General features: G+C 38.8%; 1 protein-coding gene across 3 annotated transcripts in view; it reads right to left on the reverse strand.

The window, feature by feature from the left end:
• Window positions 1-15,607, reverse strand: part of LOC138743321 (short transient receptor potential channel 7) — a 55,439-nt gene that overhangs the window by 6,224 nt on the left and 33,608 nt on the right. Inside the window, exons 5-9 of one of the 3 annotated variants that reach the window (XM_069898488.1) lie at window positions 11,990-12,223; window positions 9,405-9,669; window positions 5,341-5,536; window positions 1,710-1,925; window positions 1,390-1,416 (exon numbers count right to left, since the gene is read on the reverse strand). In XM_069898488.1, the coding sequence (XP_069754589.1) occupies window positions 1,390-1,416; window positions 1,710-1,925; window positions 5,341-5,536; window positions 9,405-9,669; window positions 11,990-12,223 (938 nt within the window). Of the gene's footprint in view, window positions 1-1,389; window positions 1,417-1,674; window positions 1,926-5,340; window positions 5,537-9,404; window positions 9,670-11,989; window positions 12,224-15,607 lie in introns of all 3 variants that reach the window. The other 2 variants (XM_069898486.1, XM_069898489.1) reach the window with 2 other exon arrangements.

Raw genomic sequence — 15,607 nt, forward strand, 5'->3', positions numbered from 1 at the left:
AGGACTGACTTTATCCATGATTTATTATTGAATTTATTTTTTATATTTCACAGTTTGTTTGCACCACCTTGCTTACAATTCCACTTTTAGACGCATCTTTTCTTGAGTGCAGTTTTTGTACTGCTAAGTAGAAATATGTACTCTGACAATATGAACTTTGAAGTGACCACATCACGAAAATACCTACATAAACAATTTTAAAAATTAACTTGCTGCATCAGACAGGGTTGATTTGGTTTTTGTCTTCGAGAGCCAGTTTGAAATCACCTATAAAGTTCTATGCCAAACATTGGAAAATCTCTTTTTTTAAAATAAACATTTTATCCTGAAGATTGTTTTCTTAAAAAATGAGAACTTTAATGAAAACAAAATCTTAATTTTAGGTGAAGGAATTGGGAGCTTGTGAGGGAACTGACCTATTGGAAGCAGATTTGAGGGTGCATTTTCATTGCTGAATTGGACAGTCAAAATGGAGGAAAACAATTATTCCATTTCCTAACCATGATGCCCCCTGCCACAATAAGCAAATTTTTTTTCAGTTGTTTTCAGTAACACAAGAAATCACCTTTCATTTTGGGAGAGAAACAGACCCAAAGATAATTAGTTTCGTGGGTGCATTCAATCATGTAATTTGGTTTCACTTTACAAACATTGATTTTACGACAGATAAAAGGAGAATGCCATAAGAGTAAGCTTCCTCCAATATTTCCTTTTCAAGCTTTTGAACACCTGCCCATTCAAAAAAATTGAGAGACATCTTTTGAAGATGACCTCATTTCCCTGATTCTTTTGGAGTTTTGCCAGTCATTGACTAGGTGGGTCAATTGCACGGTCTATGTTTGTACCATAGTCGAAAAATGAAGGATTACAGGATACAGATGGAAGGACACATCTTTTAAGAAACAAAGTAGTGAATTCATGCCTTGCTGCGATAATTAATCTCACAATTTCATTACCAGTGCTGCAGTTGTGCCGTCCTTTCAATGAGACATTAAACTGAGATGTCTTGGCTAGCACACTTTAGCCAGCATTCATCAAGATTTTAAGAAGAATATTGCCATTCGTTCACCCAAATACAATTTGTGGAATCTTATTTCAATATTGATATGTCTATACAAACATCAATTGGAGCCAATGCATAATGTAACATGGCATTAAATGCAAGTTTCTCTTAAAATATACGGTTAAACAATTACAGAAGTCATCAAATAAGATAACTTGCAGTTTGCATTTTGGAAAAATGCATATATTGATTCATTAGGTGTTTAATTGATTGATTTTTGTATCTTGCAGTTTCGTGCACTTTAAATTATGAAATCCAACCTAATGTCACCCTCTTGAGGAACTGCAAGCAATTGGAGGAATCCAGTGTAAAACTTGTTAACTAACCTGATATCTTGTTGGATTGCTAATGGGCTTTTTCAGACAACCTCCTTCTGCACACGCAGGATTGGAATGATAATGCTGACCTGGCTGGAATGAGATTGAATGTAAATTTATTTTGTAATAATGACAACTTGATTACAAAACCAAGGTGGCTCTTTCATTAAAAAAAGTTGAATTTTTCTTTAAAACAATAAAGGATCATATTAGTTTAAATAGAACAGAAACCAGTGAATACATTTATTATTAAAACATGTAAATTAATTTTATAGTTATTTTAAATTGAGATCCTGACCCCATTTAGAAAATGTGATTGTGTACATTACCTTAGAATTCAGCATACCCATTTCAAGGTCAGCTTCAGATTTTTTCACCTTGGATTTGCACAAATGAATAAGGCAGACTTTAATTTTTAATATAAAGTAGTAAACTGACTTTGGGCTTGGTGCAAGGTTAAATGGAGCAGGAAGCGTTCTCCCTTCATCAAAATAAGATAGCCAGAGCTTAGCTCGAGCAAATTTCCACTCAACATCTGCATCTTCCTATGTGAATAAAAGAGAGGTTGAGAATTTAAATTCACTGATGTTATGTCAATAGCAAATCATGGCATCACTGATCTTTTTAGTGCAGATGGAGACTATTTTGTTAATGTTGGCCACACTGAACAAATAGCCACATCCAAACTGGTTCCACCTGCCTCTGTTTGGCCAACATCTCTCTGAACCTATGCGATCTATGTAACTGTCCAAATGTTTCTTTAACATTGCATCCACCTCTGGCAGCTTGTTCCATTCACCCACTACCCTGTATTTAAAGAAAGTGTTACCTCTTGGGTTCTCATTAAATATTCTGGTTATTAATTTCCTGTCTGGGTAAAGACTGTGCATTCACCTGACTTATTCCTCATGATTTTGCACACCTCTATGAGATAACCCCTCATCCACCTCCCTTCCAAGTAATAAAGCCAGTGTCACCAAAACTTCTCCCTATGGCTCAGGCCTGCGAGTCCTGGCAATATCCCTGTGAATCTTCTCGGCACCTTCTGAAGTTTGACAACATCCTTTCTACAACACAGTGAGCAAAACTGAACACAATGCTTCCAATGTGGGTTCACCAATGTCTTATACAATGGCAATATGACTTCCCAACTTTTATACCCAATGCTCAAAGGCCAATGGGCTAAGAGCTTTTTTGACCACCCAATCTACCTGTGATGCAACTTCCAAGGTATGATGTACCTGTACTAAATCACTTTGTTCTACAAAACTCTCTAGGTCCTAGCCAAATTAAACTTACCAAGATGCAAGATCTTACATTTCTCTGTATTAAATTCAATCAACCACTGCCCACCCAATCGAGATCCTGCTGCAAATTTTACTAATCGTATCCACTACACTACCAGATACTTTAGTGTCTCCTTGCTAATCATGCCATGTGCATTTTCATCTCAATCATTGATATCGATGACAAACAGAATGGACCCAGCACCAAACCCTGAGACACACCATTCATCATTGGTGTCCAGTCTGAGAAGCAACCTTACATCAACAATCACCCCCTGCTTTCTTCATGAAACCAATTTTTTATCTATTTGAGTATTCTAGGATTTCATGCACTCTCACTTCCCAGATCAATCAACCTACTCTCCGGAACCTGATTGAATACATTGTTAAAATCCTTATGTGTTTATAGCTCTGCCCCCTCAATTATTTTGGCCACATTTCACCAAAATCCGATTGGATTTATGAAACATGATCTCCCACTTACAAAACCATGATGACTCTCCCTAATGAGTCTTTGTCCATCTATGTGTATACATATTATCTCCCTCAAAATACTCTTGAGTAACTTGCTGACCCCAGATGTTAGGCCCACTGACCTGCAGTTTCCAGGCATTTCTCTGTAGCCCTTCTTTAATAGAGGTACATTTACCACCATCCAGTTTTCCGGCACCTGACATGTACTTAATGATGACATAAATCTCAACCAGATTTATTGCAAGACTTTTGTATTTTGTATTTCTCCTAGCCTACTCCCCATTCTCCCTCATTTTTTCCATCCTCGAGAAATTGCAATTTCTTATATATTTAAGCCCCAATCTAATATCTTAAGCAAAATAATCTGTCGATTCTTTGATGTAATGAAGATTTAAACGAATGCCTAGCAGCTCTCTCAGGTCATCGTAAAAAAAATCTTGTGGCATCGTGTTCTACCCAAGATGTATCTCTCAGTCAAAACTTAGTGAAAGAGGTCATTATGGTAACAAATGTTAATCTTGGAGGAGGCCAGTAATACAAAATCAACTTCCATATTTCTTGCAAAATACCTGCATTGTTAAACCTAAAGCATTTTGAAATGTTTAACTATATAAATACAAAATTGTAATAAATATATTCTTGGCATGTTTAAACTGCCTGCACAGTGGCTTGCAGCCCAAGCAAAATACTTTTCACAATTATTGTTCACTTCCCTTTTCATTAGTGTCACCTGGACAGGATCATGTGGCCCAGAACATTTGTGTAGCTTCTATTAGGATCTCCACAGAACAAATAGTGAGCCCCTTGTTATCTGACAGTAAAAGCTCTCTGCAACTTAGTTGAAAAAATTATTTTCCTTAGAACATGTTCAATAGTGATCACTTTATATTGAGCTTGTTACCACAGAAAAAAATTGTGGAATCAGAACAGCCAAACAAAAAGACAGTGGTTAACATGCAACCAGCAAGCAGTCTTATCCATACCAATTGATTCGATGCTATGGAGTGCTAGTGAAAGGCAGGGATTTGCAGCAGGTTCCCAGCAAAGTAGTGTACAATGGTAGCAGCAGGGAAGGCAGGGGTTCAGACCAGCTGAACTTAAATACATATGCAACTTGAATGGGTGGCATGGTTAGTGTAGCGGTTATCTCTACTATATTCCAGCGCCAGCAACCTGGGTTTGAAACAGGCACCGTCTGCAAGGAGTTTGTATGTTCTTCCTATGTCTGTGGGTTTCCTCCCATCCTTCAAAATGTACCAGGGTTGTAGATTAATTGGGTGGCACGAGCTCATGGGCAGAAAAGGCCTGTTAACGTGCTGTATGTCTAAATTTAAATTAAATTGGAATGCAGTAAATTGAACTTGAATTCTGCTGTGTGATATGAAGAATAAATCAATTTGACCAAGTTGATTCAGTCAAAAGTTTAAATCAGGATTTAGAGGCTTGCAATAAAGTTATTAGATAAACAATTTGATGCATTTCTAAATCGGAAAGTAATCATAGGAAATGGATGACATGGCTCAGGTGAAGAAGATACTTAACAAAATGGGATTGACATGTTTGGTTTGATGACATTTCTTGAGGCCACATTTCCCTTTCATTTCTCATCCTCTCAAGACAGTGTGAGTTCTGACTGTAATAGCATAAATTTTAAGTATTGAAGCAAGAATATCAAGCTACAAATAATGAGGCAACAACACAGAAGCAACATTTTTCACTTATGAAGCAGTAAATCATGGTCAGTATTAGAACCTCCATTCATAACATTTGGAGTAATCAGCTCCATCGACACAGGCGCACGACCAAGACGTAAAGTTCTAATCTCAATTAGCAAGATTTATTAATAAACAGATGGGAGTAGGGCATTAGAAGAAGAAATCCTTCAAAATCTAGTCGACTCTTATTCGACCTTGTTAGAATAGATTTTCTAAATTTTCTGGCAGCTACAATGTGATGCCTACCTCTTTAATAAATCTGCTCCATTATTTTCAGCTTTGCCTGTTGAACCCGTGCAGTGCTTTCGCACTTAAACGTTTGAAGTGACATTTTGGACCACCATTATTAGAAAATGTACATCAACTGGATGTTGCAATGTTTACTTGGTACTGTACTGATTTTGAGCATTTATATCCTCTCATTCGTTCAACTTGAGTATTTTAAGTGACAGAGCTTATGTTCTAACGAAAAATATTACACATACCTCAATTTCTTGATATGAGCTGTTGATCATAGCTATTAACATATTGAGCAACACCACCACCATGGTAACATTGTAGACCCCGTATAAAATGTACCCAATATTCTCGATGAACTTGTGATCATACTTGAGTACAACGGATATCACTTCTGACAAGCCAAATATCGACCAGAACAAGGTTTTGAAACTCTCTTCAACACTAATAGAAGAATACCAAACAGATGATAAAATATTAATAATTTCAATGAAAAAAGCTTTTAACTATATCTCTTCCTTTAAAAGCAGGATTTAAAGCACAATTATATTTTAAAAATGGTCTTTAGAAAATCAATTCAGAATCATGTTAATGGTTGGAGTTAAAGCTACAAAATTGTTTTAACCATTTAGTTTGTGAATAGTTGTAATTTATTGAAATGGAGCTCTTCGGTATAAATTGGTCTAGTTTTAAAATTCTATGACTTAAATTGGAGTTAAAACCTCACAAAAATGCTAACCCACTGGAAGTTCTGGGACATGTCCATTCAGAACTTTTCCCATTAACATCTTGAGCAGATATCCGTGAGGTAAAGATGCACCTTATTAATAATAAAATACAAAAGTCTGCGGACACTGTGATTTAAATAAAAACACACCACTGGAGAAACTCAGCAGGTCAATCAGTGTCCTTTATGTAGCAAAGATAGATACAGAACCAACATTTTGGGCTTCAGCCCTTCAAAATTTGGGAAGGCACTTGAACAAACAAGGGGAGGGAGGATGATTTTGAATGGAGACAGAAAGGGGGGGGGGGTGGCGAGCTTAAGGAAAGATGATTCGGGGATGGAAAAAATGAGGGAGAATGGGGAGTAGGCTAGGAGAAACTAGAGATCAATGTTAATGCTATGAGATTGGAGACTGCCAGATTTCATAAACTGTCAAACTGGCCAACTATTTCAAATTTGCACCCCACTCCTGCACTGCCAAACCCAAACCACCTATAAATTGGAGGAGCAAACCCCAATTTTCCATCTTTGCACTCTCCAACCTGATAGCATTAACATGGACTTCTCTGGTTTCTGCTAGCCTACTTCCTGTACTTGCTCTCTTCCCCATCTGTCTTCTTTCCTCTAGCTCTCCACTCCTTCCCTCTCCATTCACAAGGCCAACCCCCTCCCCCTTGTTTGCTGGTGTGCCCTCCCTTATCCACCTATTACCTTCTGCCTGTGGGACTGTGATCCTCCCCTGCCCCAAGAACCATTTTGTTTGAGTGTCTGCTCACATTTTGTTCATACCTTGATGAAGGGCTCAAGCCCAGTACATTGCTTATGTACCTCTAACTGTTTGACCTGCTGAATTTCTCCAACACTTTTTATGCACCTTATTAATCAGCATGTAGTAGAAAGATTGGGGTCTGAGTAGAATTAGTAGATCTAGATTCCCAATTGGAACGCTTATCCTCCACAGGCAGTTTTCAAGATTCCAGAAAGGGAAAAATTTAAGTTTATTTCTCATAAATTTAAACTTGCTTCTAACTTCTTGATGGCAGTATTTTTCATGCTGACACTTCCATAACATTAATCATCTTTATTTAATCAATCTTTCTTAGTTACTTTGTTGAGCAGAGGCTGACTAACTTTCAACAACTCACAAGTCAGGCAAACCAATTGGTAACCCTCTGGTTGAGGGATCAATATACTCAGAGCAGGGAGTTTAATTCTATGAATGAAAAAGTATAGAAACTGCATGCTGCAGAGATGACAAGAATTAAATAGTCTAATTTCTGCTAATGTAACAAAAAATGTTAAAATAATTAGGGAGGATTTAACCCAGGAACATTAGAAAAATATATTAATTTCCATTTTTGTTCAAATGAATATATAAATGAATTTATTATAGGTGAATTAATCATATTTCATGATAATAATTAACATAAAATTATGCACAGATGACTGGTATATTGGAATAAAGGTGCCTAAACTTTTATCCAGAATCATCGAGACTGGACACCTGCCATTGTTCTGAATCTTCTGGATTTTGGAATCATTTTGATTTTGGTCCCTTTAAGCAAATGCCTCACACCTAGTCCCTGCCATCCCTCTGCTCCCTCTGTCCATCAGTCCCCCCCCCCCAGCCATCCATCTGTCTGGCCCCCTCCCCCAGATGTCTGTCCGTCTGGATGGCCAAGCTGAGCAGAGGTGGGGCTGCTGAGCAGTGGTCCCACATACGCCGTACAGGAGGCTTTCAACCAGCGTATTGGTCAGGTGGAGGTTGGAGGCGATGGGATGGCCTGGGAGCTCGGCCAAAAAGGCGGCAGCGTCGGCTGCTCTGAGCCAGCAGCCAAGCGGGGCAAAAGTGCAGAGGAGCAGGGACATTAGGGCGGTGGAGCCAAGCACCAGCAGCTTTTCGATGTTCCACTAACTCATCGGGCCAGCCCTCAAGCACACCCCGGCAACGCAGCACCATCCATTGCCCCCCCCCCCCTTCATCTAACTCCCAAAATGGTAGCAGGGGTGCAGTGCTGCCAAGCTCAAGAGTTTACAAAGCATTGCACCGGATCGTGGCAACTGCTCATTGCAGGAGCATTTGCCGTCTTTGTTACCCATGCAGCTGGAACTACTCTGCCAGCGTCAGTGCGGTTCCAGCTGTGTTAGGAATTATGGGTAAAGAAGATGGTCATTGCTCCCACATTTAGCCAGATGCTGTCTGCTTCTCTTCCACCAGGTTCTGGGGACCAAGAGTCACCTTTCCACTGAAGGGGGTGGGGACTGGAATGACAGGGACTGGGGGGATGGTCTCCCTCTGAAAACAGAGAATTTATTACAGGAAATTAATGTTACTTATGTGTAATATCAACTACCATAAAAAGTGATGGTTTTTGGAGGTTGCCAGTTTTCAGAATTCCAAATAAATGTTAGGCACCTGTACTACGTGCTCATTTCGGTATCAATGATCAATCAGAATTATTTCCATTAAGAATCAAATGAAGCTTTCTGTTTTTTGGACACTAAGTTATGAAGAACTAGTCACACAATTGAATTTGTTTTCAACGAATAAGGAACAAGCTTGGGATGCATGATTAAAACATTTTGCAAATGTTCATAAGAATAATTTCTGATTGGAAGACTAGGAAACCTGATTATTAAATTATGTGATTGGATTTCTCAAGTGATAACTATGTAGAATCAATATATAACAAAAAACTAATTATAGAGTTGTGAATAAGACTGAATGCAAACAAGATAGCTCTGAGTGCTCTTTACTCTTGTGTAAGTCATGACAGACAATTGCTGTAACTGAGAAAAGGGAAAGGAGTCAGTGATCCAGCCAGGCTCATGAAGGAAATCTTGTGGAATCCTTTCACATTGAGCTTTTCAGTTTAAGAGTAATTTCTTGATGGACTGAATGGCATTTTCTTGCTTCCTATTTGTCTATTCCTAATACTCCACAGCCATTTTTTCTAACAGGAAATGATTCCTAATCTGTTCAGAATGATGATATTTTATCTTGAAGATGCCCATCATGATTTATGAATGCAGCAATTAATATTCAAAGACTAAGGGCACAATCTTCCCGAGATTATAGAACATTGAATCTTTGGCTGTTTACATATGGTTGTACAAAATATCCTACAAAATGGAACATTAAACGAGCACTTACCTATGCGAAGTTTGATGATTATTATTCAAGCAATAAGAGTTCAATAGTGCCCATATTTAAAAAATAAGGTAAACTGGAATTTCATTTGCATTTTTTATATATTTGCTGCATATTTAATGAAAAATACTGTCAAAAATCAATCATAAATGTTAATGACCTTACATGTTCCTCTTGTACAAAACAGCGCCATCAATTGGGACCTGGGTTCGAATCCTGCGCTGTCTGTAAGGAGTTTGTACATTCTCCCCATATCTGCGTGGGTTTACTCCGGGGGTTCCGGTTTCCTCCCACTGTTCAAAACAATTGGGTGTAATTGGGCAGCATAGACTTATGGACAGAAAGGGCCTGTTACTGTGCCATATGTCTAACTTCTCAAAAAAATGTAGATGTTAGTTTTAGAATTATGCAGTGGAAACTATGCAGTTACTTACGTTGTAAAGGCTGGGTTATACTTTGCTCCCAAATAGTATGAATAAAGATTGAACATTCCAATCATGAAAGCTACAAACACCATAATGAATATAACCATGAACTTGAAAATGTCTTTCACTGTCCTTCCGAGAGAGATTTGCAGAGGGCCAAAGCTTTCATTTGCTGGTAGAATGTAAGCAATTCGGGAGAAACTTAACACAACAGCAATTGCATAAAGTCCTTCTGATATGATTTGTGGATCAGATGGAAGCCATTTGTTCCTAGCTGGGAAAAGTGAAGGAGAAAACACATTTCTGATGAGAAGTATTTCCCAGTGCTGATTAAGAAATAGATATGCATGTTAATAAACCTGCTCCTTTCTGCATTGTTCTTCATTTTCAGCATAACGAGATACATTCTTTTGCATTTAGTACATTTATACTGAATCTTCGAGGACTGAGAATTTCCTATTTAGTGAAATAATGTTATCAATTTTGACACAAAGAAAAAAGTAGAAAACTTTTTAATTGTTGAGGAGTTAAGACATTGATAACACTGGACAACACATTTTTTTCCAAAAATATGCTTCCTGAAAAAAAATTGAATTGTGATAGACAACTTCAAGCTGAACACAAAGATAATTTCAGATTTGCTGTATCTCATAGGTAGTTGGAGAAATGTTAAATTAACTTTTATTGAATTTAGCATGTTTAATTGCATAATGATGTGATTAGTTCAACTGAGCTAAAAATGTTTTGCCACTGATTTTCATTTGTACTCAGTATCTGATGCCTCTCGTGTCAGTGTCCAACAATAGTCGGCCAGCATTGATGGATTCCAGTTTCCCTGATACCACTTTTCCATGGTCTCATTGTCCTTGTGACAACAATGACACGCTGCACTTCATGGTTTTGTAAACTTGAAGTTGACTTAAAATATGACAAGATATCATAAAAAAATAGGTAATATCCAAAAATGGTATGTGATAGGAAATTTTAAAGGTAATTTTTGTGATCAGTTGCCCAAAATACTCCTAAAAGTGTTCAGGAAGCAAAATTTTTGTTGTCCTGTGTAATCATAGGAGCACTAATAGTGCATTTGTTAAAGAAATGGTGTGTTAACCTTTTATTCTAAAGGATTAGAAAATAGATAGATGCCTTGCTCTAATTACAAAGTGCCCTGGTGAAATCATATCTGGAATATTGTGCACTGTGAATTTCCTTCCCTAAAGAAGATACGCACATGATAGAGGGAATGTAACAAAGGTTCTACTTATTTTTGGGTGGCAGTTTGTCATATGAGGAAAAGTTAAGTAGACTGGAACTAAAATCTCCAGAGTTAGAATAATGAAAGACCACCTCATTGAAATGTACAAAATTAATAATGGACTTGACAGGATAAAGTCAGAGTTGATGTCTCCCTCGTTGATGTGTCCAAAATCAAGGATAACAGTCTAAAAGAGAAATACTACCCGAGGCAGGGTTGAGAAGAAATTTTTTGTGGAGAGAATTCTCTACCTAAGAGGACAAATATATATATATATGTTTGTTTGTGAAAATCAATACAAATATTTAAAAAATAAAAAGCCTGCGGATTCCCTTTAGGGATTCCAATTGTTTCCCAAAATGTTTTCAAGATATTTACCTCTTCAATGATTGGGAAATCCATTTCAATCACTGGTTAACTTTTTAATGTGGAACTTCCCCTTCACCAGGTCCCCCAACCCCAATCTCTTGATTGCAATTAATTGCAGATTTACAATTTTCACTCTATTTGCTATTCTAAAATGACTATATATTAATCTACTGATGCAACCTTTCTAACTTGAAACGAACAATGTTTCAAGTGGATTAGACAACAGTGGAAATACAGGTAATTTGGACTCTTGGTCCCTTGGAATTTACCCACAACTCAGACCCTGACATTTTTTCTAATTTTCTCCAGCTTTTAAATGACCTGCTTTCTTGCAATGAAGAATGAAGAATACTTAGGACATAGTCTGACCAATGTACCGGGTTCTGTATCATACCTTCCTCAGCAACAGCTTTGACTGTAGGGCTCATTATTATACTAGCACAATTTAGTGCTGCCTTACATTATTTGGAGGCATCTTAGTTGATTAAGATACTCCATATCTTTTTTGCATTTTGTCTATATCTATTTCAATGCAATTCAAGGACAAGGCAAGAGATCATTGCTGTGTACAGCAGGAAATTTGTATATAATAAAGTAAAACAATCGGCAAATGAACGACTGATATGACAAACGTTTTGAGGATGGTGACGAGTGTGAAAGGTTAGTTTATGGCATGAGAAATGCAAAGTGCTATGCATTCTTTTATGTTTATCTCATTGGGCTTTAGCTTAATTGCAAGGATGGATTACACCACATGGTGGCGACCTGTAAACATTGTGTGGGAAGAATTGGAGTTGAATATAATTGTAATACCAAGCTGTTCCCTACCAAGTTAATTCAACCCAAAAGAAAGAAAAACATGTTTCACGGTTTTTAACATTTCCTGATGAAAATGTTAGAAGTGAAGTATTTCATTACACTTGCTGTCAGTTTAGTGCAGTAAACAGAATCGGGCAGAAATTGAACTTACCATATGTAAAGTATGCAATCTCTGGAGGCAGTGATGCCTTGGAGAGGTCACTGGCATTTATACGCATATCCACATAATGTTGTGCTTCCGAGGCCTTTAGATATGCCATAAACCTTGCCGTAAATGAGGCAACAAAGATCGACAACATTCCAAAATCTAGAATATTCCACAGATGCATGATATACTCTTTGGGGCCTTCTGCCCACATTTCTTTGCATTCTGTCCAAATCATACCTGTTCAAGAAATGTGTCATTATTAAGATAAGTCTGGAAAAAAAAACCTTGAATAACTCAATCTAAATGAACCTCAAATGCTTCATAATAATAGAATTGCAATTAGTTTCTACATGTTTATATCAACAACTGAATTTGTTTCATCAGTGAGGTAGCAATGGGACTGTACTCATTTTAAAATTATAAAAAGTGTACAGTTACTCTGCCCCAAGTTACCTGAAAAATACTTGTGGGGCTTGAAATGAGCCAGGCTGTTTCTCAAGATTTCCTGGTGGCTTGTTAACATAATGGGAGGTCCACAACACAGAACATCAACAACCATTTCAGGTACTGCTCTGGAAAGCAGATGAATTCTTTAGCAGGTGTTGCCATGTGTTCATCCCCTATCTCTGCTCCCACTGTTGCTTGCTCTGAGCCTCCATCTACAACTTAGCTTTGTGCTGCTTCAGACCTGACCTTGGATATTTCCCTCCAGATCCCCAACTCCTTCCTTTCCTTCTCCAATCAGATAGCTATCTTTATTAGCCTTCTCCCACTATCACTTTTCAGCTCCATTTTCTTCTCCCTTCCCCCCTCCCCCACACAATTCCCTTCCCCACCTTTATATTTGGGCATCTGCCTGATTTTTGGCTCAGGCCTGAAATGACGACTCTCTTTTGCTTTCTATGGATGCTGTATGACCTGCTGAGTTTCTCCAGCACTTTTGTGTACTGAACTAGACCCCAGCATCTGCTGCAGATTTCTTGTTTACCATGGTTACCTTTAATGCGTGAGCTGCCTAGAGCTAGCAGGATCAGTACAATGGACAGAACTGTCAACTGAAGTAATGAGGTCTGAGACCACTTCAGGCTACTCTCAGCCCACATGGTTGAGCACAGACTGTACAATTTCTATCCGCTGACTAGTAGTGCCATTATTCATATTTGATGGAATTTCTATCTTTGAATGACAGAAATGGTACTAGATTTGTTCATAATGAACATCAATTACCACTTCATATTTCATCGTATGAATACTTCACAGTAAAAATATTCTGTAATTGACTACAAAATGCCTGTATTAATGCAGTTTAAACACTGAAAATGAAGCCAACATTACAATAGAACAATAGACAATAGGAGCTGGAGTAGGCCTCAGCCCATTGAGCCAGCACCGCCATTTTACAGATCATGGCTGATCACTACTATCAGTACCCCTTTCCAGCCTTATCCCCATAACCCTTAACTCCTTTGCCCACTACGGATGCTGCATGACCTGCTGAGTTCCTCCAGCTCAACACAGTGGATCTGCCATAGTCTCAACCTTCTTTTAAAGTGCATCGAGTTTGGCTACCTTGGAAAATATTTGTCACTTTTTCAGCTGTTTGGGCATTCCCATCAGTCCCATTTCACTGCAAGGAAGTCCCTGACATAAAAGTAGATGGCATTATGTCTGCAAATGTGAATGGGCTGTCTTGGCAGAGGAGGCCAGACATTCTGACATTCTCTCTTTCATGCAGAATCAAATAAAGCACCACCATCTGGGACCTGCCTTTGTAAAAAAAACACACTGCAAAACTGTTAATTATAAAATACCCATGCAGCTAAATTTGTTGAGAGCTGCAGCCTCTGTATACAGTAATCATTTACCCAAATCACAAAAGTACCCAGTTGAAAGGGATGTATGTACAGTGTGCCTTGTGCAACCTAGCCTGGGTCTGTATTGCTCCATGAGTTGTTTTCTTTTTTGTAGTACTGTGAAAATGATGAATTTCCACTGGAAAATTCATTCATGTTATTTAAAAACCCCTTTGTCACAGGAAAACACTGGATAAATGAAGAGTGACAGAAATGAAAGAAAGGAAGGATGTAGTATGATTCCTTCAACATACCATGGAGCACACACTCACAGTGATTTAACAGGGACATCTAACAACATTCTTATGAACTTGTGCTCCTGCAAGGATCTCATCTGCTGAGTTATCAATTTAAATCTTAGATTATCTGACCAAATTAACATAATGATCTGCTTTCTTCTTATGAATCTTTACAAAAGAATACCACACCTGTTACCACCTTGAAGAATGAACAATCAATGTGAACTTTCCAGTCCTCCCAGTAAATACATGAAAAGCAAGTTAATATGTGACTACACAGCACCTAATATGTGGCTGGTGCAATCTGGTCACCTTGCAGTTGAAGAAACATCTTTTTGTTGATTAAGTTTATGAACCCAATAGTCACATAAAAATATGAAAACCAAAAGAGACCATTATTGAAAAGATCTGTTTCCAGGTTTAGTTGTTATTTGCCACTAGATTAATGGAAAATGGGCAATGGGCCCATTCAGAGCCAGCTCTTCAGCGCTTGACGTCCTGCTTTGCGGAAACGGCCAAAATGTTTGGCCTGGAAGTCAGCCTGAAGAAAACTGAGGTCCTCCATCAGCCAGCTCCCCACCATGACTACCAGCCCCCCCACATCTCCATCGGGCACACAAAACTCAAAACGGTCAACCAGTTTACCTATCTCGGCTGCACCATTTCATCAGATGCAAGGATCGACAATGAGATAGACAACAGACTCGCCAAGGCAAATAGCGCCTTTGGAAGACTACACAAAAGAGTCTGGAAAAACAACCAACTGAAAAACCTCACAAAGATAAGCGTATACAGAGCCGTTGTCATACCCACACTCCTGTTCGGCTCCGAATCATGGGTCCTCTACCGGCACCACCTACGGCTCCTAGAACGCTTCCACCAGCGTTGTCTCCGCTCCATCCTCAACATCCATTGGAGCGCTTACACCCCTAACGTCGAAGTACTCGAGATGGCAGAGGTCGACAGCATCGGGTCCACGCTGCTGAAGATCCAGCTGCGCTGGATGGGTCACGTCTCCAGAATGGAGGACCATCGCCTTCCCAAGATCGTGTTATATGGCGAGCTCTCCACTGGCCACCGTGACAGAGGTGCACCAAAGAAAAGGTACAAGGACTGCCTAAAGAAATCTCTTGGTGCCTGCCACATTGACCACCGCCAGTGGGCTGATAACGCCTCAAACCGTGCATCTTGGCGCCTCACAGTTTGGCGGGCAGCAACCTCCTTTGAAGAAGACCGCAGAGCCCACCTCACTGACAAAAGGCAAAGGAGGAAAAACCCAACACCCAACCCCAACCAACCAATTTTCCCTTGCAACCGCTGCAATCGTGTCTGCCTGTCCCGCATCGGACTTGTCAGCCACAAACGAGCCTGCAGCTGATGTGGACTTTTTACCCCCTCCATAAATCTTCGTCCGCGAAGCCAAGCCAAAGAAGAATGGAAAATGATAATAAAAGGTGTTATATACTTCTACATCTTTTATAAACCATTATTTTTGCATTTGAGACTAATTCAGTCAAGAAATCTAAAGC

The sequence above is a fragment of the Narcine bancroftii genome, chromosome 9, assembly GCF_036971445.1.
Source record: "Narcine bancroftii isolate sNarBan1 chromosome 9, sNarBan1.hap1, whole genome shotgun sequence".
Classification (NCBI taxonomy): Eukaryota; Metazoa; Chordata; class Chondrichthyes; order Torpediniformes; family Narcinidae; genus Narcine; species Narcine bancroftii.